This window comes from Copidosoma floridanum, unplaced genomic scaffold (assembly GCF_036245765.1).
Source record: "Copidosoma floridanum isolate Cflo_tuat_1 unplaced genomic scaffold, Cflo_Japanese_pri ptg000008l, whole genome shotgun sequence".
Classification (NCBI taxonomy): Eukaryota; Metazoa; Arthropoda; class Insecta; order Hymenoptera; family Encyrtidae; genus Copidosoma; species Copidosoma floridanum.
The window spans coordinates 5,854,316-5,880,806 of NW_028321885.1; the positions used below are offsets into that span (position 1 = coordinate 5,854,316).

At 32.5% G+C, this 26,491-nt stretch overlaps 1 protein-coding gene across 1 annotated transcript in view; it reads right to left on the bottom strand.

Moving 5' to 3' along the window:
• mRpL53 (mitochondrial ribosomal protein L53) overlaps positions 1 to 26,491 on the bottom strand; it is a 133,484-nt gene that overhangs the window by 40,287 nt on the left and 66,706 nt on the right. The window contains exon 2 of the mRNA XM_089589224.1: positions 9,805 to 9,917. Within this exon, the coding sequence (XP_089445350.1) occupies positions 9,805 to 9,917 (113 nt within the window). The remainder of the gene's footprint in view (positions 1 to 9,804; positions 9,918 to 26,491) is intronic.

Sequence of the window (26,491 nt, forward strand, 5' to 3'; positions counted from 1 at the left end):
CTTTACACACAAATACATCAGTAGTGCCACCAGTAGACCAAAGATATAAACTAATAAAGAAATATCATGAATCAGTAGTCGGAAGATAGCGGAGTATTTATAAATCGTATAGCAAAATTGCGAAAGACTTTTATTAGCGAAATATTAGGCTAGACGTGAGGCAGTATGTACTCGGCTGCTCGTCATGCCAAACAAAAAAGCTAGTGCAAGTAAAAACAAAACAGGCCATGGTGATCACCGACACTCTGAGCAGACCATTCGAAAAGATATCGATACACTTCTACGGACCAATAAACAAACCATCAGCTTACAGCATTACACATATTTTATCAATACAAGATTGGCTAACTAAATATATAGTGCTGGCCCCCGTTTGGAAAGCGATGGCAAAGGAAATATTAAGAGCTCTAATGGAAAAATTCATATTATACTTCGGAGCACCAGAAAAATTATTATCTGATAGGGGAGGGACACTTTATGAACAAAACCATGCAGGAATTCGCTGAACTATTTTAAGTCAACAAAATCGGGAGCACAGCTTACCACCCACAAAGCAACGGTGCGATTAAGCGTGTGCACTACGTTCTGACAGAATATTTAAAAGCATACGTTGGCCAAACCAAAAAATGAGACGAGGTACTACCACTGTGCGCACTGGCATACATTACGTCAGAGCACGAGAGCACAGGCTCGCATTCAGCCAACGTGCAAAACTTCCGTCAAGCTTTAAACAGCCAGAGAAAGGATATACATACACAAACTTGCTAGAGCAAATAACAGGGAATCTCACACAACTAAGAATGCTGGTGGCAATGACACAGACACAGAATAAGTATAGATCAAAATACTATTACGAGAGGAAACTGAATACAAAGTTCTTCATGGAAGGAGAAATGGTACATACATTAAAAAAACCATTTAAAGGGAAGTACGACGACCATTTTAAAGGGTCATTTATAATAACGGGCATAGATTACAAAAATCACAACGTAAAATTACAAAGAGACAACGAAATACGCGTAGCAAATGTAGACAAAACTAAAAAGGCATGTATATTAAAATCCCTACACCCACCGGAAAACGAGAAGGAAAAGAAGCAAGACACTACAGAATAAATACCTGCTTTTTTTCCCAGCCCTTGGACAGACAAAAACGAAAATGCAGAAATATAGAGAATAAATAAACGAATACGTGAACAAATATAGAAAAACACACACATGAGAATAACGCATGGACGTCTTATAAATCGGAATCTCTCTCTACGACATTAACATCAACAAGTTCGTACAGAACTCTTTAGGAAGAAACCTCTTTTTATTTCACGACTCTCAGACGCGCCGCAAGTGAACAACGAATTATATTGTAAGAAAATATAAAATAACTAATAACCGCGTAACCAACAGATATTGAGACAATCAATTCTCCCTTTTTAAAAAAAACAACATTGATAAAATACGTACAAAAAAAAAAAAAAAAAAACTTATCGCAGCCCTCAGACGTACGCGCAAAGTAAAGAAAAAAGAGAAAGTGAAAAGTATACGTATGACAGATTTTTTTTGGCTGTACAACACCTAACTTACGGGCTAATGAGTAACATGATGAACAACAAGGTTATTATATTTTGCAACCCTTAAGAAGGAAGGCATTGGCAGAAAAAACAATAAGAGATATCGCCATGATGAGACAATTATATGTTTACACTCAGAGCAATAGGAAAAAACATAATAATAATAATGATAATAAATAAATAAATAATTTTTATTTTTATAGTATTTCTATAAAAACAAAAAAAGACATAGAAAAAGAACGTTTGAAAGAAAAACATTATTGACAATACAAAAAAAAAAAGAATTCAATAACAAAATGTTTACAAGTACACTAATGATAATATGTGACACACTCCAGAATAGTGTAATTAGTCGATTTTAAAGGACGTGAGACATGCAAAGTTTCAAGGAATGAAATCTTATTTTGAAATTGTTTTAATCTAAAATATGAAGAAATACAGCTGCAATTAAAAATGTTTACTAAACGCGCCCTCAGCTACAGTCAGTCAATTACTCTATTCATGGGCAATCCTGATATTACTTAAATACTATCAAAATCAACAGCCAAAAGAGATAGAACCTAGTTCAACTTCAAGAATCGTCTATTAGAGATCACAGAGAAAAAAAAACTATGATTGCATAATTGATCATAAAATTTAGATTGAACAGTTATCAGAGGATAATAACAACTACTAGAAATGGTGGAGATTCGCTTACACAACGAGACTAAAATAAAACTGAACAAGGGAAATACTCACAAACATTTGGTTTGGAAGCCATGTAAGATAAGGTCTCCTTCACTGTGTAAGGGATAAAAATCACAACTAAATCTGAGGCAACACTTGACCATGCCAATGACAATGGCGTATACATGCATAGTAACACAAGATTGCAGAGCCTATAGGACACAGTTCTCAGGAGAAAATACAATAGCTGTAAAATATATATGAAAGAAACAATTTGTGTATATGTACATACATGTGTATTTATACGGGACAACCCCGAATCAAGAGAATAATCCGAGTCATCAGTCTTATAAACGAAGTCAAAACATCCTAAGCAGATATCTATGATATAATTCTCAAGAATCCGCAGTGAGAATAAAACATAGATTTTCAGAATGACTGAGCAATTCTGCTACTGAAACACCAAACGGTATTATTAGTCAATATTAACACTACAATGGCAAAAGACATACGCACCAGAAAAAAAAAGGAAAGAAAAACAGCTCGATAAACGACGACGTAAGGAAAAGCCAAAAACCCTAATATTGGCTAACAACAGTACGTGTTCAGTAGAAAAAGAGCCAAATATCTGCGGGTCATACAGAAAAAAAACCAACAAACTTTTTTCTCAAAAAAAAAAGTACCCACAAATTGCCTATACATTTCTCTTCGAACAATATACACAGTCTTCAATCAGAGAAAGAAGCAAATATTAAGGTGAATGTGAGGTATACCGAGCCAGGTGTTAAGAAGAGGCCCCCTACTCTTTTAAATATTTAATTACTTTTGGATACTTCGTTATTTTTTTATCAGCAGCAGTAAACATGAGGTATTTGTTGAGCACAAAAAAGTTTCAAAAAGTTACGTAGTTTTTGAGAAAAAAAAGGACAAATTTAAAGGTTACTGTTGTTATGCGGCATCATTTTAGAAACGTCTGGAAAAATATGAAGAAACTCTTAAATGGATTCAAAAATATACTTAATCGAAAGTTGGAACTTTCAATAGGAATTTTAAAAATTTTTGTTAACTGCAACTAAATGTCACCATCGCTAATTGAAAAAGAAAAAAACATGTATGCCATTTATCACCACAGCTGGTGGGGTGGACACATTCTAGTCAACGGCTCTGGTTATACTGCGTACCTAACCTTTCTAATGCCACTGCATGACACAAAACTAACTGAAGGTAAATTATTATGAAAAATTTTACTCATAACATGAATAAATAAGGACTAAGGGTGGATAAAATTGTAGTCTCTTTCATTAGCCGAATTGGCAGAGCAGTAATCTAGGAATCAGAAGGCTGTGGGTTCAAATCTTTCACTCAAGAGTGATTTTTTCATCCCTGATCGTAATTCACGTTTTATTAATAAGAAGTGTTCTTGTATTCTGGTCACTATAACACTAAAATTGATGAATTGTATTATTAACTATAAGGAAAATAGGCTTACAATAGGATACTTCATGAAAAATCTAATCAAAATAAGAAAAAAAGATATCTCTCCCTAGATAAAAACGGGTGTACATTCATGTATAATAGTATTAAAAATCATTTAATAAAATATTCGTTGTTTATTGTGAAGAGGACAATTTGAGAAAGTAAAATCAAAAGAAACAAAAGTATTTTCACATAATGAACTGTTGTATACGTACACTATAGTATAAATAAATTAATTCAGATTGTGTATCAAGTAAAATCATTACTATACATATATATTCACTCATTGTGTACAGTCGTCAAACTTCTACATCTGATCCTAGGACTCGGTATGCCCTACACCTCGGCTCAGTGTGCCCGCCAGACGGGCAGACCGGGCCAATTTTCTACTTTTTACTAAGTTGACGAAATATATATTATACTATTAAAAATAGCATTCTAACCAACCAATTAATGAGTAGGAGTGGTCAGTCTATCTACTAGTACTTTTTAAATTTTGATTTGTTCTATTTTACGTTTTTTACGAGCATTCACTTTTACTATGTCGAGTATTCCCCACCATCCCTTATTATAGCTGAGAAACATTTTTGATTGATATCGGACGAAAAGAACAAAAACACATTTTGTATATGATTAAATCGCGTACACAATCAATACATCCTTTAGAGTTCACAAATGAAAGTAATGGGGGAAAAAATGATGTTATATTTAATAAGAAAACTAGTACGAGTATTTTGTACACAAAGAAAGGTTGGCTATAGTAAAGTAAAAATCGAATGTAAGGCAAGTAAATATATGTCTTAAAGAGGTGCAAGATATAATCACCCAATGATAAAAATCTATTCACATAGTAAGTTATTAACAGATCGTTTTTCCCCTGGTACGTTGGGTGCGAAGATTCAGTATATTTACTCAACACACCTTCTCTTTCTTCATTACAACGGTTAAATCCAAGTGCCGGTCCCATGGGAGAGGGGGGGCACTACTGACTTGTTATAAAATGATTTCAGGTAACAAGCGAAAGAACACCAATTGGAGAACCAATGAGAAGTCACTGGACTGGATCACCAAAATATTTTCGAAGCAACATATACCGCAAAATATAGGTAGTTATAATAAGCGAAAAAAAAAAAAAAAGAACAAAGAAAAAAAAGATTGAAAAATTTAGTCTGTAATAAAAATATTAATGAGAATAGCTATAACAGTGATAACATTTATAGTAGGATTAGCAAAAAGACAGACACTAGTGACAATATAAACAGGTTAAAGCAGTAATCCCTTGACCTTCGACATCGTTGACCACCATTAATATCTAGACAACTAGGAACAAGTTAAACAGTAAATCCTTGACCCTCAAGATCCTTGAGAACGAAACAAAAAAAAAGCATGACATTGACGATTATATTAATTATTGTTTAATGTAAAAATACATTATTATCATGACCCATTGTACAGTACATATGTACACAAATAAAAAGCAAGAAAAATTAGTTAAGAGAACTAGAGAACAAATTTTTCATGAGAGGGAAACGCTCAAATAATAAACAAAAATGTATACACGTAAAACCTCGAGAGAAAATAGGGACAGAGCGCTTTAAACCACCCTCTTTCCTTTAACCAAAAATACTATACAACACAAACAACATAACACAGACACTACTCGATCACAGACATACAGATCAAGATGAAAATCGCCACCAAGGATGTCAGCGTCACGGCTTCGGACATGCTACGTACGATAGCATGTAGCTATGCGTGCGTGCGCCTCCACTGGCTTCGGCCCGAGGGGTAGGTGAATAGAGAAGAGAAGGCATAGGAAGGGAAACGTAGGAAGAGAGTAATCGGGAGATAAGATGGAGACGCGAGAGCGAAAGGACCAAGTCGGCGATAGTAGAATACACGTGCAACTTCCCTCGAACATCAGGAATTCTAATAAAGTATAAGTTAACCACAAGTCAGCCTACAATTTATTTCCGCACCGTAAGACCCACGTAACAACATTTATCTTATCTTAACATTTATTTTTTTGTAATTTATAAAGATCAAAGATTTTGATGTATTATTATTTAAAAAACTCATTGAAACATAGTGTTAAATAACATTGTCAACAGTGATTAATGCTTTTAAATCAATTTGTGAAAAAGTGCAAAGATATAATAAAATTATGATAAAATTAGCTAAAAAACTATTACAAACAAAGCAGATACCAGAACAGAAATTTGCTAATCAGCTTCTAATACTATCTTCCAAAGAAATTTAATTAAACTTATAACATCATGTTGCGACAAGCAAATACCTATAGTACAGTGCTGTGAGTATAACAAAACTAGTTATACTAAAGGACAGCGTTGATAATCATCCAGTAAAGTTTTTATGTGAAGCGAACCTTATGCACCTCGTAAGGATGTCCAAGATTCCTGGTATCAATTTAAGCCGGTCAGCGAGGTATTCAATAAAGTCAAATCGAGGAAATAGTATGGAATCTGTTTTTATCACTCTGCAATATGATCCTATTCTGTGTAAAAATAGTTTTGTTTAACAAATAGGTGTGGTTAAGTTTTTATCAAACAAGTAGGAGTAGAACAAACTTTTTTTTGCATAGTTACATTACAAAAAAAGCCTAAATCAATCTTAGAGCATTTATAACTTATTTGAATGAAACAACTTTTAACTTTAAAAATTGATAGCCTTTCCGTAAATCTTAAGCAGAACTAAAGGTTCTGATTGCAAAATTAAAAATGACGTCAAAAAACGATACATAATTTTAGAAAGTAATTAGCTTTTCTGGTCATATGAATAAAATAGAACCAAATTTTATCCAAGGGTATCTAATGTTGTAAAATAAAATTAAAAAAAGATTTGCAATGCCATGTTTCCAAAACATTTTTATCAACATTTTTTTCATTTTTAAAATAGTTTCATTCTGAAGCATTCTTTTAATATAAAAGAAAAAATTGCTATTAATGTTTTAAATATTATCATTATTATTTCCAATAACAATTTTTGATGCCTACACTGATATGTATTAAAAAATTTTTTATTTGCATTACTTTACGTAAGATACGGAAAACACTGTACTTAAGTCGCATCTGTTTAGGGGTCGTAAGGGTAGTATAAAAGAACGTTATGCAATGATATCAATTGAATTATGTTATTTTTTTAATTTCTAGCCTCTTAACAAATAATTCATAAGTTTTATGCAATACAAAAATAATTATTTGGCTACTGCCATACATACCTACTTACAAGGTATGTTCAAGAAATAAGAATTTTCAAATTTCGCCGACTGTATACCTTTGATCTTTGATTTTTTAATTTTTTTGTGTTGGTACACTCGTCTCGAACATATGTTCACAGTTTAAGCTATATAGCACGTTTGGTTTATTTGTGAGAAGCATAATAGGTGAGGGGTGTTTGATGTGCTTGACGATTTTCTTTCATCAAAAAAATTGAGAACACTGAGTCAAAAAATGTGTGCAAGTGGCCAAGAGCTAAGGCAAAAAAAATCACGCCAAGTACGATCAAATGTAAAGGTTTTGCTAATTGTTTTTTTCGATTACCGTGGCGTAGTGAATCAGGAGTTCTTACCTCATGGTCGTACGGTAAATAAGGAGTAGTATCTTTAAATTATGCGCCACTTGAGAGAGGTAATACAAAAAAAAACATCTGGGATTGTAGAAATATAATTCATTACTTTTGCATCACGATAATGCGTCTGCTCACTCGTCATTGCTTGTTCGTAATTTTTTGCCCAAAAACAACACCTTCATCATGCCTCAGCCACCGTATTCACCAGATTTAGGCCCCCACGATTTTTTCCGGTTACCAAGATTAAAGAGGCCCATGAAAAGACGGCATCTTGCGACGATACAAACCGAATCGCTGAGAGACCTCAAGGGCAAACAAGAAAGTACACATAAGAACTGCTTCGAGGTTCGGAAAAAATGCTGGCACAAGTGTATTATATCTGAGGGGGACTTTTTCGAAGGGGACAAAATAAAAATTGATGAATAAATAAATATTTTTTGAAAAAAATGGAAATTCACCTTATTTTTTCAACAGACCTCGTATGCATTCATGATTTCATCAACATTTTTTGTAATTTTCCACTAGAGTACAATCGCTCTTGCTATATATCGTTATATTGTTATTATTGGCATATGATACGCCAGAATATCAAAAAATTTGAGAAATTCTGACGTTCAAAACAGATTTGGATTCGTAATACTCATTCATTTTAGATCCATATAGTTAACCTAAAATGAAAATTTTTTGTTGGCTACGCATAGGTTTTTATTATCACAGTCAGCATAGCTTTTTATTTTACTTATTTACAATTTACTAGCAGTAATAGTTGATTGACTGCAGAACTCTAGATAGTTTGAGTAAAAAGAATTACAGCAAAAAGTCGCAAAGAGAAAATAATTAGGGTTTTTAAGACAGGTTTAAAAAATACCAAAAATAAGGTAATGACTGTATTATCATAAAAATACCAACCATTGTGAGGGAGACTATGCAAAAAATCGCCAAGTTAGAAATAATCGAAAAAAAGAAAATATTTTAAAATTTTTTTATTGAAGTAGAAACTTTTTCACATTAAACAAGTCTTCTTTTTTTTAAAGCATTGTAGGTTGTTCTGGCTTAACTTCTGCCTGCTACACGAAATATTATAAGAAAATAAATACTAAACGTCAATAGAAAATTTCAATACGTCTGTTAAAAAGTTAAACTTTAAACTAATAAAGTGCTAGCAGGCCATATAAATAGTGATGTTAAAAAAACTTCTTTTATACGTAAAAATAACTAAATTTTATTGTGTATCCTCATTTACATTTTTTTTGTTATATACATCATACATTTCGTGTATGTACATCACACATATTGTGTATGTACAATTATATCCAAATAACTCTTTTTATACTGTGTAACTTAATAACTTTCGTGTTTTAACGTTAGAAATCGAAATAACTATTTTAATCTATATGGTAGCATAAAGTTTTTTAATCCAACCATCATAACCCCTTACAACATGAAACCAACCTTAGCGCTTTTTAAATCTTACGTAAGGTAGAGGAAATTTAATTTTTTTTGTACGTGAATCAGAGCAACATAAGAAATTATCAGAAAAAATAAATACACCGCAAGATGTCAAACACTGCCAAAATTTATTTTAAGTCAAAATAATGCATAAGACTTTAACTATAGCAAAAAAACAATAATTTTTGTCAAATATAAATATAAACATCGTTTTAAAAATTTTTTCAAAATCGTGTAATATAAAGTACTTTTAGATTGAATTAGTTTTCTTGTTGCAGAATAAAGATTACCTAAGTTGTTTGCATTTTTAAGATTACAAAATAAGTATTTTTTCTTTTCTTAAATGAAAGCCTATAGTATTTTAAGCAACATCTACTTTGAAATTTGTTCTGTTCTTTAAATATCATTTTTTATCGTACAAGAACCTTGGGCATGGTAGTAGGATCAGCATGAAGACTACTAACTCTCACATTTCATAGTTATTTTATTTCAGAATGTATAAGTTATACATTTTTAAAAACTTGCGATCAACGGTATGAAAAAGGTAGTTATATTTGATTTTTGTTTGATGCAAATTGAAACACACGCTGTGGTTGAGTATGACTGTTTTTTCTTATACTGGGACCATATCTTAAGAAGATTTAAACAGACTCTAGGGTATTACGCAAACATCATCTTATTCACAATCTTTATACCTTGCAAACTGGCTTATTTTGTTTTTTGCTGAAAACAGTAATTATTTCAAATCATAAATAAATTTATCAAGAACGTTTGAAATAGGCTCCTATAAGCCAATCACGTTATCAATCGTACGATTATGATATCATACACAGTAAGAAGGGAAAGATGTGTCAAGACACACGTGTCGACATGCATATATCTGTCTATACTTAATACGTCAACGCATTTAAATTAAAGCGTCATAACTTTGTTTCAAAAGTAAAGAAAATATTTATTCACAATTTAATGAAAATAATTATAGATAATGTAGTATTATACAAAACTTTCGATGTGATTGTATACCATTTACAAAATAAAAAATGTTAGAAAAAACTTACTAAAATCACATTCAATAACAGGTCCAGAGCGATCACTTAAAATTTCTGTTGTGTGGAGACACGACATGTTAGTTGCAGTAACTTTTGGTATGGAGATATAAAATACGAAATTTCTGCAATCAACGAATACAATTACATTATTTATGAAACTCAGAATGCTATCTAAAAAATATAACAGCTTACATGGGTTATTGTATTTATCTACTAAATAAGAACTAATGCTGTAGCCTATAAAAAAAATTTTTTTTTATCGTCATCACAATCGTAATAATTGTTATTTTTTGTCATTTTTCCTAGAAAGTAATATTATTTTTGATGTATTAAGTCATAAGATGTCATCACTATCGTCAGCATTACCATTAACCTCGTCCTCGTCATCATTGTTGGCGTCATACGGCTTAACCATCATCATGATTTTTATAATCAACATTATCTTTAATTATACAGTGTAAGGCTACAAACTCATACTAAAAAATAACGCGTTATACAAGCCCAAGTTTTTGCGATTAGTTAACAAGCACTATCAGACTTCTTGCTCCCTTTAGCGAGACTTTTTACAACAACTAATACATGCAAATTATCACCCATGCGCTTGCGCATGCTACGAATCGTTGGACGGCGGTACAACATAAGAACACCTACATATACACTGCTCTACAATAGCTATAGCTAGCTACATGCACTTGCCAGAAAGTCTGAAGTGAGCCACACCATGAACTGTGACACATGTGCGTTAAGATAGGTACAGGGAATGAAGCTTAACACCAGGCCGGTAATAACGTCAATGTAATACTACGTGCGTCGACAGATCCTTACTTCCTGCACTACCTGGAGCGTCTGTGCGTAGGCCTTCGATTAACCTGCCATTTCAAGAGCGTAGAAAAGGTGTCAGGCTATGCAACTTCAAGTGCCTAAATCAGCATTTTATTCATGGTCTTCAGAGTCTTGGTACGTGCCGGCAGTGTTCATCCTGAGTATCCTAGTGGGTACTGTTGAGCAGCCATTTCTATACCGTACTTTATGAAAAGAATCAAGTTGAACTTCGCAATTTGTAATAGGAAATGTACTGCTTTTATTTTTATAGGTACTATTAGAAAGTCACGTGTCAGTAATTTATAGCTCCTGTGGTGTGGTAGTCAAAAGGCTTTTTTTTAAGTTTTACAATTAGCAAACGTATTGAAAGTGGTAAATAAAGAGTGAAATAATTGGGTTCGTGGAGTTTATAAGAATGTGCAAGTGATTTTGGCTGTGCTTAATAAGACCTAAGCCCCTTAACGTAATAATTTGTTGAGCTTGGAGACCAAGAATTTTCAGGCTTGAACTACATTACACATCAGTAAGTTTAGATGCAGCCAGCGTCATTCAGTACCTTTTCTTGCCCACCTGCTTTCTCTTTTGTTACTTATAAAAATTATTTGCTGTTGCCTTAATCCTAGGCAACGACGTCATTCTATAATACGTAAATCTTGTATTGACTACCTGCAGATCAATTTTTGTTTTACATTTTTCGTTTTAATTTATGTATGTGTTGTATCATCATGATTTCTTATGTTTTATGTGAACTTATAAATTTTGGAAGTATTATTTGAGTATTACAAAACTAAGTACACAAGAAAAGTTAAGTAAGAAGTAAAAAAAATCCATATGCCTGACCCATGGGATCACATTAATACATTTTTAATTATAAATAATAATATCACTGTTTTCCTTAAAATGAAGAGAAGACTTGGCAAGCAAATATTTGGTGGCGATAATCAAACCAAAATTCAGTGTTATTTGTGATTTACTTTAGAAAAAAATACATTCTGCAACCATGCAAGAATGAACTAAGGTACAGATTTTTTTATGACAGTAGGATGTAATTTTCCTCTTGGTACATAATATGTTGTACTATATTTTAGTCTAACTAGTTTCTGAAAGTATAAGCCTTGAGTACAAAGTTTTGGGAAAAACTAGATAAATCTTTAGATCATAATTTTTAGTAGAAAAGCTTTCGTTAGTGATTTTTGTGGAAAGCGTTTGTAGCACATAAAAACTGAAGTTGTAAGCAAATAGGGCTTTTTTATCTTTCATGCATTAAGCATAGGAGAAACAAGCCAATGAATACTGCAACATTTCTTTGACTCAAAGTATTAATACAGAGCGTTGGCTACCAATAAAACTTTATTTTTCCCGGAAAATTCACAAGATCAAAACCCGACACCTAGTCATCAAAATTACCTATATGTTAAAAGGCTGGTTCAGTACCCATTGCAAAAGAGAAATTAAATAAGAACTTTTAAATAGCATACTGTTTGGATGTGATGTCTTTACGATTTACTGGACTGTAGTTTTTTTTTAAAGAAATCTAGGTAGCAGAGAAGAAAGAAAAAAGAGTTAACTTTTTTATCAAAAATTCTGTTTAATATATAGAAATCACTTTATGTCTAGTGTACGAAATAAGTTTTTTTTTTCAATTTAATCACACCCAACTCTATCTCGTCACTGAACTTTTAAGTAGTCCTTTTATAAACAATATTTTTTTTATGTCACGCAAAAATTATTTTTCTTTCAACTAAAATCATACATGTTTATTGCTGATTTTTTTTTACTCTTGCAGCTTGAAAACTAGTTCACTGTTTAATTTTTTTTTAACTCAATAAAAAGTCTTAAATTTAGAACTTTAAATTGTTTAATTAAAGTAGTTTAGCTTAAATTCACTTTTATAATCTACTAGCGCAGACCTCAGAGAAAATTGGTGATTCCTGATTGAATGATCAGTGCTGAGCCAATTAATGGCTCTGTATATTTTTTTGGTGGACGAATCGTTATGTGAAGTCCTTGTAAAAATACATTATTTACATGGTAATTAAACGTCGGATGATCCTAAAAGAACCGATGAGATTGACGGTGATTTGGTGAACGTCAAGACTTATGATGGCCCTAAAAAGGGCCAGTGGTAATACTTCCAGTCATTTCTTATTGTTATTCTCAATGATGGAGAGCCAGTTGAAGGTAGCTTGACTCTCTTACCTTTGGAATCTCCACGTACGGAAATCGAAGAGTATCTCGTCTTCAGGCCATTCCCCAGGTGACTAATTGCTCATCGTTGTTCAGGGAAGTGGCAGAAAAATATCCCCTCCACGGGTATGCCTTTGAAATGAACTACTGTGGAGGAAGCTGATGAAATTTCCAGCCAATGTGGCTGCCAAAACTTCTCAGGGTGGATATCCCTGGATATTAAAAAAATGCTGTTGCAGCAAAAGGTTCTATGGTAGCACCAGGTTGGTTGAAAGAATAGCCACAAAACCCTGAAGTGTAAAACGCCGTTTGTTTTTACCGATCAAAAGTCAGACGTTTCGGGGTCGAAAAACTTACTTTATTGTATGTACGTTCTTCAGACATGAGATTATACTATTTTTGAATTTTTTCACCTAGTTGAAAAAAAAAAAATGTTAAAGCATTAATATTGTTATTTACAAAAGTTCTAGTCCCGTTATGACGAATGTTAGTGTTATTTTTACTAAGTTTGCTCTCTTTCTCCTGGTGGTCATTTGCTAGCAAGTCCCCTAAATCTTAGGCACTGCCTACCTTGTGTTTTAAGATCTATTTTACACAATAAGTGCATGCTATACTGAGAAAGAACTTGACTATTGACGTATACGCAGAAATATTATTTTTCAGTTGTAACCAGAAAATATGTTCTAACAGCAAAATTGCTCGAAATCTCTTTCTTTCTCTTAATCTGCTAGCTCCTATATCAAAGTCTGGTCTCCCAATCAACCTAATAAAGTACTTCGAGAGTGAGTCATCTAGATCTAAGTGTACCCTAGGCTCAGCTTAATTTTTTTGCGGTGTCTTTTAGAGTAGGTGCACTGAATTTATGGAACCAGATTCTAGTAAATGTCAGAGCTTATTATTTAGAACTGTCCATAGGAGATGAGCTCTAAATGTAACTGTAGTTATCTGTAATAATTTATTTATGATTTAGATAACTAATGATCTCAACTCAAATATATGCTTAAACGATGAGCTCTGTGTATATTAATTATAAATCAACTTAACTATTTGTCTTTTTTCTCTATTTCCATTATTTATACTAAAATTGTATTTTATAATGTGTTTTAATTTGTAACAAGATATAATTTTTTTATTCTTAATAAGAGTTACAACTCACTAACTGTTAACTAACATGTTGTATTGGCTATTATGGACCTTGAGTCCGTAGCGATTGAAATATAGTAATCTAATTTATCTCTGGCACTAGGTACATTTTGGCTCAAATTATCACTAAATTAATTTATTCTGCTTTTAATAAATCCAAGTGTAATAAATTCGAATTTCACTCACGTTCAAGAGTAACATGTAGTAAGTAATTAATTTTTAAGAAATACCATAAATCTATTTATTATGATGCGTTAAACTTACTACTAAACGATCGCACCACTCAGTGGTTATGATGTTGCTCTGTACATAAACGAGTTAATTAGGTATAATACAATTGCATAATCACCTGCATGGCCAGCTAACATTATAAAAGCTGAACATCTTTTTGTTAAGTTGCTTGTAGATGCCAATAAGTCCACAGCATGTGAGCAAATCTCTGAACATTTAAACTGTCTGTCCCGGTTGCAGTATTCGAACAAATCAATATTTTTTTCCCACCCTTTAAGTGAAGATTTATCCTATACGTCTTAATATAGATAAAAAATCAAATAAGATACATTGTATGACTTTCATTTATTGATTAGATAACATTGAAGTGAGAAAAAGTGACACAAGTGCTTAGTTTCGGATGTCTTTTTTAAAAACTCGTTTCCGAGGTGTAATAACTTTTAGAGCATTGCCCCTAATGACTTAAAATTTTGCAGATAGGTGAACTATTTATAAGTTTTGTAGAATACATTCGCGAATTTTAGTGTACTTATCACAGAAAAAAAAGGTGGAGGCTTACAGCTGTGTCCCTACATTTTCACTAAAAAGGCATCTCCTAATATTTCCGCTGTGTTACGTTTGGAGCATTTGTTAAATCACCGTGAAAAATTTTTTATTCAATCACAAAAAACGAAGAAATTAATGAGTTAAACTTTTATGTGCTACCTTACAAAAGCTTGCAATGAAATCATAATTGCAAATAAAAGTCACGAACGCGATTTTAGAAACATTTATGATTTAAACACAACTTATTAACAAACAAACAAAAGGAAGTTAAAAGGAAGATAATGCAGTTATTTCTTTTTCACAAACGAAATTTACGAAGAAAATGAAGTACGACCAATGGTTTCTTAATTAAGTTATCTTGTTTCTAATCTTTTACACCATTCTATCAGAATTTTTTGTCTCTTTTTCTTTTAACATTCTCCAAAACTTTCAGCTCCTGCGTCAGTTTATTAAATAATGTAATGCCCTTGTACTTGTAACGGCATTTTCCACTGTTCACATAACGTTTTAAAGACTGGACGCTTTTATTTCTAGTTTTGCTCAAGCCAGTCAACTACATGTTCTGTAGAGCCTCATATTCCCAGACTAAACATTTAAAATTATATGCCTGAAGTTTTAAATGGTCTTGTTTGAGATTTTATCTGTTTATATTTGTTGTCAAAAATAATTTAAATGATTCTCTTTTGTAAATATTGTAAAGGACCCAAAACGTTTTGATACGCTGATCTCCAAGCTAAGATGACATAAGTCGCTGTACTGTAAAATAGAGCGTAGTATACAGTAAGTAACTGACTGGATCTCAGTACAAATTAAAGCTTGTAAAAGACAAACAGCAAGAATTTAAGTCTTCTAACTATATTGATGTGACTATCCCTTCGAAACTTATTATCCAAGGTCAGTTTGAGATACTTGGAGTCACTTCTTATATTAATTTTAGGATCATGTATAATTTTAAAAAAATTACGTGGTATTGAATCATTAGATTTGCGTAAAGCCATAATGGATGTTACATCAATATTAGTAATTAGTTTATTAATATAAAACCAATAAAATATGATAACTAATTTATCTGTTAATACTTTTTCTAAATGGGTCCAAGAGTCTGCACTAGAGAATACAGCTGTGTCATCATCAAATTAGCTTTTCAATTTGAATAATTACTTCTAACGTGAAAAAATCTGGGTAGTAGTTAAGCAGTTTCAGAATACATCTTAATAGTTTTACACTCCAAATTGTGTCAGCCAACGGCCCCAACGAATGTAATAACGGCCAAAAATTGTTTTTCACGTCTAGAAAAAAACTGCAAAGTCAAATAAGAAAGTTATACGGGTAAAAAGGATGCACAATTTCAAAACAAAGAAAATGAGCTCTGGTGCGGTAAAATTGATCCAGCCGTTTTTTCGCCATTTGCAAAAAAGTGCTAGGTAGGACAGTTTTCTTTTGGATCTATAACTCGCGTTTCTTTTAATGTTAATGACTTGAAAATTGAATGCAAGATTTATCTTGTGTCCCTTAACATCCACACCAAATTTTAAGACAATCGATTGTAAACTTTTTGCAAACCGCTGTAGGAAGCGAAAAATAGTCCCTCTGCAAAACAGTTGGACGTGACTGGTTTTTCCACATAATGCCATTTTTCAAACGGCATTGTACTGGTAGAGAGTTACTCTACAACCTACAAAAACGTCATTCCATTTGGGGTTTCAGAAGTATACGAAGAATCGATGTAAAAAAATATCAATTTTCCGTGAATGTGGCGAGGCACAGTGGGGCAAATCGCCGAAAAGATGGCCAAAATTTGATTTTTCAAGTTTCTAATTTGCCATATTTTGTGATGTTTATTTCTTCTCAATACTTGAAAGCATACATTTGGTCTTAAACGTACGCAGCTTCCAAGTAAGTGAGTTTTATTTTTTTGAGTTTTTTTGATTTTTTGTGTAATTTTTGTTTCTTAAATTGATAGTGAAATTTTTGTTCGATTGAGCCATAAAATTTTTTTTATGTTATTACATATAATACAAAAAGTCGAGCGGCGTTGGCTCAGTGGTAAGCGCGCTTTTTACTGATACAACGCAGTTCTAGGGGTTGTGGGTCCGATTCCCGGTGAATGCAGATTTTTTCAAAAACTGTTTTCATCGGGAAAAGTTCCTATGTAACCCCGGCTGTTTCGGGGCGGGTTTTTCCGTGGAATTTTTCTTCAGAGTAATTCCAGGGTTTTTTCCTTGCCCCACAGGTTTTCGGGCCTAGGTGAATGCGAAACAGTGTTAGAGCTATAGGTAGGGATTAGCGGACCCGATGCCAGGCGTCGATCAGGGATCGCCGGCCTTACCGGCGAGGAGTGGCCCCTGAAACACGGGGCTTCTCCGAAGATGCTAATTTGCCTGGATCCGATGCTTCGGCAGAGAGCGCCAGCTTAACCGGCGAGGAGTAGACGTCCTGGAATAATGGAGTCTTCTCCGGGGAAAGGCTACACAGTGGTGAGTGGACCCGATGCACCATCGGTGCAGAGAGTGTCAGCTTAACTGTGAAGGTGTTCCACCGGAGATACTCACACTGTGCCCATGGATTCAGGTAGGATGCGAGGAAAAAGGTTTAGAGATGGATGTGGCAATACACCCCCACACATAGGTGGTAAGTGGGTGGCCCTTGCGACTAGGCCAAGTAGGCTGCCGTGGTAACCCGGTATAAAAAAAAAATTAAATAATAATAATAATAATTATAATACAAAGAGTCAATTTTCGTATTGACTTATAAAAGAAAACAAATCTTTAGGTATTGAATTCTATTTTCAAAAAATGGTATATTTTTGCAAATGATTAAAGAATATGTAGAAGATTGAAAAGGTTTTCTTCAAGCTTTCACGGGCTTTCTAGCGATTTCATATACCTAAACATTCCTAGAAAGGAAATCCATCCAAAAATCTTGTCCATATTTGCCCCTCTTTAAATAAGATGAAAAATCATCTTTTTTAGTAAGCACAATAGTCAGAGGGCAAGGTCTTTTCTGGTGTACAACTAGTCTGCATCGCATAAATAAAGATTTTTCAAATTTTTTTTGGTGTATATTTTTGCGAAGAATCCGAATTTAAAATTTGTTCAGAGTAGTACAATTTTTCTCAAACGTAATTGTTTAAACAATTATAAAATTATTTTGAAAAATCAAAATTTAGGTTTCAAACATTTTTTTCCTAAGAATCTGGCGTATTTTACAAAGAAAAAGCTTGTTGTAATTTTTTTGTGAAAAGCTTTTAAAAAAAGTTATAAATTTTTTAAGTCCCCAAATCGGGCATTTTTCTTCAACTTTCATTGTTAATATCTTTTGATAAAAGCATTTTACAAGAAAGTATCAAGAGAAAATTTCTACTTTTAATGGATTAATAAATCGGAAACAACCACGTACCTAAACTTATACCACGCTGCTAGGTATAACCGTGTAACTTAGAATTTCGCCCGAAGATTAAAAATAGCAAAAGTAAGATCCAGTTGCATAGTGCAAAGAAAGAAATCCATCAATAATCTACTGTAGTATTATTGTTATAAGTAAAGTAATACTGTCTTATCCATTGTAAGTTTTTCGCGCGTATAAATACAATTTAAAAATGTATAAAACAAAACGATCTGAACTCCATTATGCTTACCTGAAGACAACTGGAAAATCAATTGCCGAAAATAAAGTCATAAGTAATCAGTCATAAGTCAAAAGTATACAGAATTTAATAGATAAATTTAATGTTTCTAACGACTTCTTTACAAAAAAAACTCTTCAAGATAAACTAATTTTTCATAGCCTATACAGTAAAAAATGGAATGCATCAACACGTAATAATGATCGATTTTTAGTGAAAGAGCAAGACTGGTTGAATACCAAAAAAGATTTTACATTCAATAGCCACCCACGTAAGTTTAATTTAGTCTTTCAATATAATACGCATTTATTATTGTCATGATTAAATCATAGAAAAGGAAGAAAACGTAAAAAGAGGAAGAAAATCAAAGTCATTTGGCGAAAGTTCTAATCGTAGTAGAAGACAGAAAACAGAATCTCTTCAAATAGTGTAAATGCGTTAACGACTGCAGCATCAACGACCTTACGTTTTTTGGAAATAACGCTGCTGCAAAACTGTTAAAGGAAACCACAGAAGGTTCTCCAAATCGAGCAAAAAAAGAATTTTAGATCCATGGGAAAACTCACATAATAATATTACTAAGCAGAGAACTAGATAATCAGAAGCCATACGTCAAAATTCAAGAGCAGAAAATTGTGACATCCATCCAACTTACAAAAACATCGTAAAAGCTAAAAAAGCTGCTTATTCAGCTCATATTCAAATAACGGAAAAAAATTCTAAAATTTCATTGCAATCTTTATTAAATAATACTTACAGTAGGATACTTTAAAGTCTTCCCATTTCTCATGCTAAGCATAGAAATAATTACTTGTTAATATTGAAATATGGATTTGACGGGAGTTTTTGATATTCTCAGTATAAGCAATCTTGAAACGTATTTACCGCGAGTGATAAGAGTTTATTTCTTATATCGATGGTTCTATTGCAATTAAAAAATGTAGACACTGGTGTGGTAGTGTGGTATAACCCAAGGCCATGTTCTACAAAATTTTGTAGACCTGTAAGATTGCAATGGCAACGCAAAACCAAGGATTTAATACATCAAGAAAATGAGCACTTCAAAAATGAAATTTCTCAGCTGAAACTATTTTCCGAAAAAAACATAAAAATACTATTTTCACTCCATTTGACTATAGCTGATAATGAGATTAATAGATTTTTATTTAAAATGTTGAATATGGCCTGCTGTATTTGCAACTTTGATTTCACAAATTAATGATTTGAATAAAGTTATTCAACAGGAAGAAAATGATCTTTAGAAAATGACTGTCTAAAACAAGGGTTTGGAAATTCTAACGATGGAAGCGCCACTCGAAGATTTTTTGAGAACTATTCAAAATCTGCAGAAATAACTGGTACGAATAAATATTTTTGACATTGTAACTATTTTTGTAAAAAGATTCATTTTAATTAACTTGTTGTGAGGGATCGACGAAAAGCTAATACAGAGATTTCATAATATACTTATAACAATAACTCGTGGATGTACAATTGATGAAATTGCTTTTAAAAAGTATTGCTTGAAAACCACAGAGCGGCACAATAGACAATAGAAAAAGCTCTACATTTTGCAATCTATCAAACAGGAATGCATTAATTTATCACTAATCCTAATTTTGACCTTTGTACGTGTCGGAAAAAAATCATATTATCTACTAACTTGTACTGCATTCTAGATTTTGATTCATGGCCCATCAGTTATACGACATTGCGTATTACCTCTTCGTTTATTTTCAGAAGAAGTTTCAGAAGCTTTACACAAAGTTACAAAACTATTAAGAAGAGACAACACCAGGAAAATGTCACGTACTAAGACTAAAGTAGATATCATTCATGAACTTCTTTAACACTCAGATCCTTATATTTCATTATTAATAATTAAACCTAAGAAAATAAAAAAGCCGTTTTCAACTGATGTTTTAAAATCATTAACAGATACTGGTTGTATTGCAATCCCCCCTGACATGGAAAACAAATCTAGTGATTCCGAATCAGAATAAGAGTTTCATTAAATACTAATGTTTAGTTTTGAGTTAAAAAAAAAGATAGATAGGATAAACAAAAACTTATAAACAAGAAATTATTTCTTACTTTCAATTTTGATTTTTTTAATGTACATCTAGAAAAATATCATGAAGGGGTAAAGGGGGTGAATTTTTGTATGTTTGATATGAAATTCGTAATCAGTGACTCCAAAAACCCGTGAGTACTGAATTTTATATCAATTACTTAATTATTCGATTTTTGACCAGCTTTTTGGTGATTTGCCCCACTGTGCGACGCGGCGAACCGCCGCCGTAAGCCATGCCCCCTTTCCACATTATAGCTCCAAGGTTTGCAGGCGTCTCGCCGCATTGCTGCATCCACGGAAAATAGCTTTTTTTACATCGATTCTTCGCGTTCTTCTGACAGAATGAAATTATGGTAGGTTATGGAGTAACTCTCAACGAGTACAATATAGTTTAAAAATTGTCAATATGTTGAAAAACCAGCCAAATCCAACTTTTTTACAGAAGGACCATATTTTGCTTCTTGCAGCGGTTTGCAAAAAGTTTACGACCGATTGCTTGAAATTTGGTGGGAATGTTACGAGACACAAGATATACCTTGTATTCAATTTTTAAGTCTTATTATTTAAAGGAACGCGAGTTGTAGATTTTTTTTAAAACGGTCCTACCTAAGACTTTTTTGCAAATGGCGAAAAAATGGCTGGATCGATTTTACCCTACCAGAGCTCTTTTTTTTTTTTGGACGTGAAAAACCATTTTTGGCCACTATTACCATTTTTCAGGCTGTTAGCTGGAAAAATTTTGAGTCTCAAACTTTTTAGATTTTTTCTAATACCACTAAACTACCACCTTGATTTTTTTGCCTTAGAAGCAATTTCAAAAAAATAATCGTGCTCTTTTGCTAATTCTCTCCTACTACTTAGTCTGCATAAGTAATGAGTTAATGTATACAAGAAATAACACTGGACCAAGTGTAGTACCCTCTAGGACACCAATATTAATGATTTTATAATGACTAGTAGTATTATCAACAATTGTTCTGATAAGTCTATTATATGCATAGCTTTTAAAAAGTTCCTCCATAGTTCTCAAGTTTACCCAATTGTTGGAAATGAGAGCGACCGACAGTAGGCCCGGTTTTTGTGTACATTGTGTACACTTGTAGTCTCTGTCGGCTCAACGCTCTGTGCGTGTGCGCTAGGTCGACTTGGCGCGCTGCAGGTGTGTGTGTGCGTATTCACGCGGCGAGCTTTGTATACTGTAAGCGCCAGATTATGCTCAGCTCTCGTCGAGGATGGACTCTCTTTATTTACGTTGCCAAATTCTAGCATTCAAAGGTGCATACATCACCTTAAATTCTAGTGTAAATCTTCAGATTAACTCTCTCAATACAGTGGACAAAACTCAGTTTTGCAGTGCAGTGCACTTAGTGCTTTGTTTAAGTTGCTCACTGCATAATCTGCAGACCAGTTAAAATAGTTAATTTCATCGAACTACCAGTGATTATGAACAGCAAGACTCAGTGAAACTCTTGTGTATTTCTACAGACAGTAATTGTGCATTGCTACAGACAATCGTTTTTCGTTAATCAATATTTTAATCAGTTATATTATATCAGTGCTTTCATTTTCACATTTATTTCGTCTAACTTTCAAACTCTCTTGAGAGCTCAAGGCCAGTGCGTGTTTACATATTGTGTTATTCAACTTGACTCTTTTCTTTTTACATTCTTCGCTTTTATATATTTCAATAGTTCATTGCTTTAAGACTATAGACATTATTTCTTTTCTCCAGTATTATTTTTACCTTTACTATTTTTGTGAATATTAACTGTGATTTTTCTTGGCCTTTGAGTGATATTTAACGTTGTTATTTTTATGCTGTTTAATTTTATTGTGTTTTATTGTGTCTTCCCAATCACCCTATCCAAGCCTAGTGTGTGCTAACGCACATGCCTCGAACACCAATAGCAGTTCGTGATCAAAATAATAAAAAGCTTTACATACATCCAGTAGGACTACTGCCGTTGGTTTTGATGAGTCAAGTTCTGTACTTATGTAACCATTCAGTGAGGCAAAAGCATCGGTACAGCCTTTGTTCTTTTTAAATCCGTATTATTTATCCACTATAAGTTTATTGAAAGTCAAAAAATTGTAAAACGTATTGTAAATTTACTTTTGAACAATTTTCGCAAAGTTCGAGATCCAAGATATTAGCCTGCACAATTGACAGACTCATGCCTATCACCTCCTTTAAATATCGGTGTAACATCTGCTCTTTTTAGATATCGCAGCCAATAACCTCTTTCAATACATTTATTAAAAATGTAACTAAGTGGTAAGGGGAGGTACACGCTCTACGATCTTATGAAATCAGCATGCCACCTATCTATATCACCCTTCTTATTTTTAAGTGTTGTTAGTGCATTCAATATATCACTTACAGTACTAGGGCTTATAAAAAATGATAATGCACAACATAGTTGTCGCTTCAAATTAATTTCAATTTTTGGTTCTTGAATACTCGTAGTTGTTTTGATCATACGTGTACTGAAATGTCTACTCAGCTCTTTAACTGTTAAAAGTTTACTATTAATATCATTAACATCAAGATTCTTTATGGAATCAATAGTCTCTACTTTGGTTTTATTGTTGCTTATTTTATTTCAAACGAAAAACCACAATTTTTTGCTATCACATTTTGCTAACATTTTACTTTAATACATATTTTTGCTTTTATTAAGAGTTTTTTCAAGGTACTGTTGTATTTTTTATAAGCTTTAAATGCCAAATTATTATATATATACATCTTTTCTCCAAATTTTGTACATACTTTCTTCAGTTTTACATAATTTTTCAAGCCCCTGAGTAATCCAGGATTTTCTATTTATTAGGTTTTTTGGAATAATTCACGATTGTTTAACACAGTTATTAATCTTTGTTATAATATTTTTTAGTGTCATGTCTATATTATGATAATGACTTAAATTATCAATAACTGACAACTCCACTTGATTTGCTACAATCATAAGTTTGTTATAATCAATAACTGAACTTTTGGTCTCATTTTCACATTTGAAATCAAATTTGCATATCAGCGGGTAGTAGTCCGTTATTCTTTCTTTAAATTTGTATACCTTACAATCTCAGTTAAATTTTGTGTGTGTGAGGTGGGGGTGCGTGTGCTCGATCTACACATGTTTCTTCCTTTTTATTATCACACTTCGGCCTTGTTATGTTCTGCACTTCTGGTATAAAACCCTTTTCTAGGAAGTTAAATTGATACTTTGTAGATATGTCGTTTTCATCTAGTATATTTATATTTACATCACCTATAACTGTGTTATTTTTCTGTCGCCGTTGCTTAAAGAAATGTATTGAGGTCTATAAAAAAAATCTGTGTCTTTATAGTCAAAGCATCTATATATATATATATGTATATGTCTGTTACTTTAATCATCTGTTCACCATTCCACAATGAAACTGTCAAAGTTTTTAGTTTACCATGTACTTGGGTGTCAATTTTATGCGTAACATTATTTTTAATATACATGATGAGACCATCTGCCTTGTTCATGTTGCTTTTATTTGTGTAGTAGTTGTATCCCTCAATATCGAGGAATGCTAGACTAGTTTCTAACCTAGTTTCTGTGCATATTAGCACATCTGGCTGTTGTGTAAATTTAGTAAGATATGCTTCAAGGTTAAGCTTATTGAAATTCATACTTCTTATACTAGTTACAAAAACTTGCAAGCCTTTGCAGTTGACTGTTTCTGCATATTCAGAAACATTATCACAAGTTATCTCCTTTCTAGTAATTTTATTGTAATCAAAAAAATTCATTTTACTTCTTTTTTATAAATTTTATGTCAGGTTCAATTGATAATCAATTTCTTTGATTACTTTATTAAGCAGTCTCTAAAAGGAAGAATACTTTTTAATTTCACTCACCTTGTGCCTTTTATCAATTTTGAGACTGTATTTTCCATTAGTTTCACTGCATAGCGTACATTTTACAACATTGTTCAGAGTTGTTGCACTAGTTCCATGATCATCAGCACAATTTCCACATCTTGACATGATCACATTTATTTATATTATAATAATATCTATAACATTTTTGACATCTCGTTAAATTATACTCATCGAAGATTTTACATCTTTGACCCCCAATATAAACATTTTCACCACTCGCCAGAGTTGAGTATGTACTTCTTTTCACTTTCATTATAACATTTGCAAATTCGTGCACATTTGGTTTCAAAATGTAATTAATTTTAACATCATCTTCTCGTAAATTATTTTTGTTACGTAGTTCTTTTTGCAATTTATTCTTATTCAAAACACCACATATATTTACTCCTATTCTCTTGAGCAATGGATTTTTAGGCCTTTATAAGTCAACTTTTGCTCCTCTATGTTAGACAATTTTTGGTTGGTACTTCAATCTAATTATATGTTTTACACTTTAATACTATTTTTCTATGAGTAACTTTTTTAAACTGCTTGAGTTTTTTTTTGTGGGAGATGGAGCTCTCTCTTGCACAGTTTTTTTTTATCCGCACGCGCTGCATCATTTTGAAACCCACAAGCAACTTGAACGCAGAGCTCTCTCTGTTTTCGATGTTTTAGTTTACAAGAAGTTTTTTTGTGCATTCATTATTTCTTATGGCACATTAAGAGTTGATCCCAATACTTATTCTTTTTTATGCACGTTAGAGATCTGTTAAGAAAAATAATGGGTAGTCATTTTGAATAATGTTATAATAAATTTATTTAAAAACCATGGAAATCTTACAATTACAGTTACAGTTACAGTTACAGTTCCAATTACAATTACAATTAAAATTACAATTTTATTTAAATTTGTACATAATAACATTTTTTTAGTTATGATTTTGAAAACAATAGTCTACAGCAAACTCTCTTCCTCGGACTATCTTCCGTAGAAATCTTTCTTTTTTCAACTGTCGGACTATCTTCTGTAGGAACCTTTCTTTTTTTAACTGTCGACATGGTACAAAGTGTCTCTAGCGATATATTGTGGTAGGGTGACGATCCCATGAGGTTGACCGCTGCTATCGACCTATTTACTTCAGGTGAGACAGTGAGGTCTACCTCAGCTATGGACTTATTAGCTATAGGTGATTCTGATATGTCAATCACTGGTATCACCCTTTGAACTAATGATGTCAGATCTATCACTTCAATGATGTCCGCTGTCAAACTCCTCGCTGATTTCGGATCGATGTATGGTATTGGTTCCTGCGGTTCTTTCGGCGTAAAAGCTAATTGAACAAAAAAATTAATAAGAATAACATTGAAAAAAAAAACAGAAAAAAAAAAATTTACCAAAAATGGAGGTTATCAACGATTATTAGTTTATTAACGACGTTATTAGTCAAGTTTTTTTACAAAATCAAGGTAAGCTGGAAATAATTATTTTAATTGTAGCATTTTTTTCAAACTATTTTTAATTTTGTTTTTTTAAAACTATTTTTAATTATTCTTGGCACAGAAATGATGCAAAAAATAATTATTATTTGATTATTCTTTGCGCAGCAATGATGCTAAAAATAATTTTTTTCTTTTCTATTATTGATTATCCTTGGCGAACCAATAATGCTAGGAATAATCATATTCTCTTTCTTCCGCAGAAATGCGATTTAAAAAAAATGTTCAATTTGAGAGAAAATAAATAATCAGTTTTAACTATGTACAATGTAAATTTTTTTTTTTTTTTTTTTAGATGGTCGAGAAAAAAACTATTAGAGATAAAGGTGGATGCAAGCAACGCAAGATACTTATTCGGGCTCTAATACGTGACATAAAAGAATTGGAAAGGCAACCTCTGGAAGAACCCATAGGAGCAGTACTTGAAGAGCAACCTCCTCTATAACCCTTAATTCCAGAAGCAGTACCTACAGAAGAACCACCTTCAGATCATTTCCACTTTTTATTCGGCATGGAAACAACAACAGCAGTAGTAGGAGCAGTAGGGGCAATAGAAGCAGTACTAGTAGATGCAGTACCAGTAGATTCAGGTGATTATACAATTTTTTTTTTGCTTTTTTCATAGATGCCAATGATTTGAAGAATTTTTTAATGCAACTAATTTTTTTATTTATTA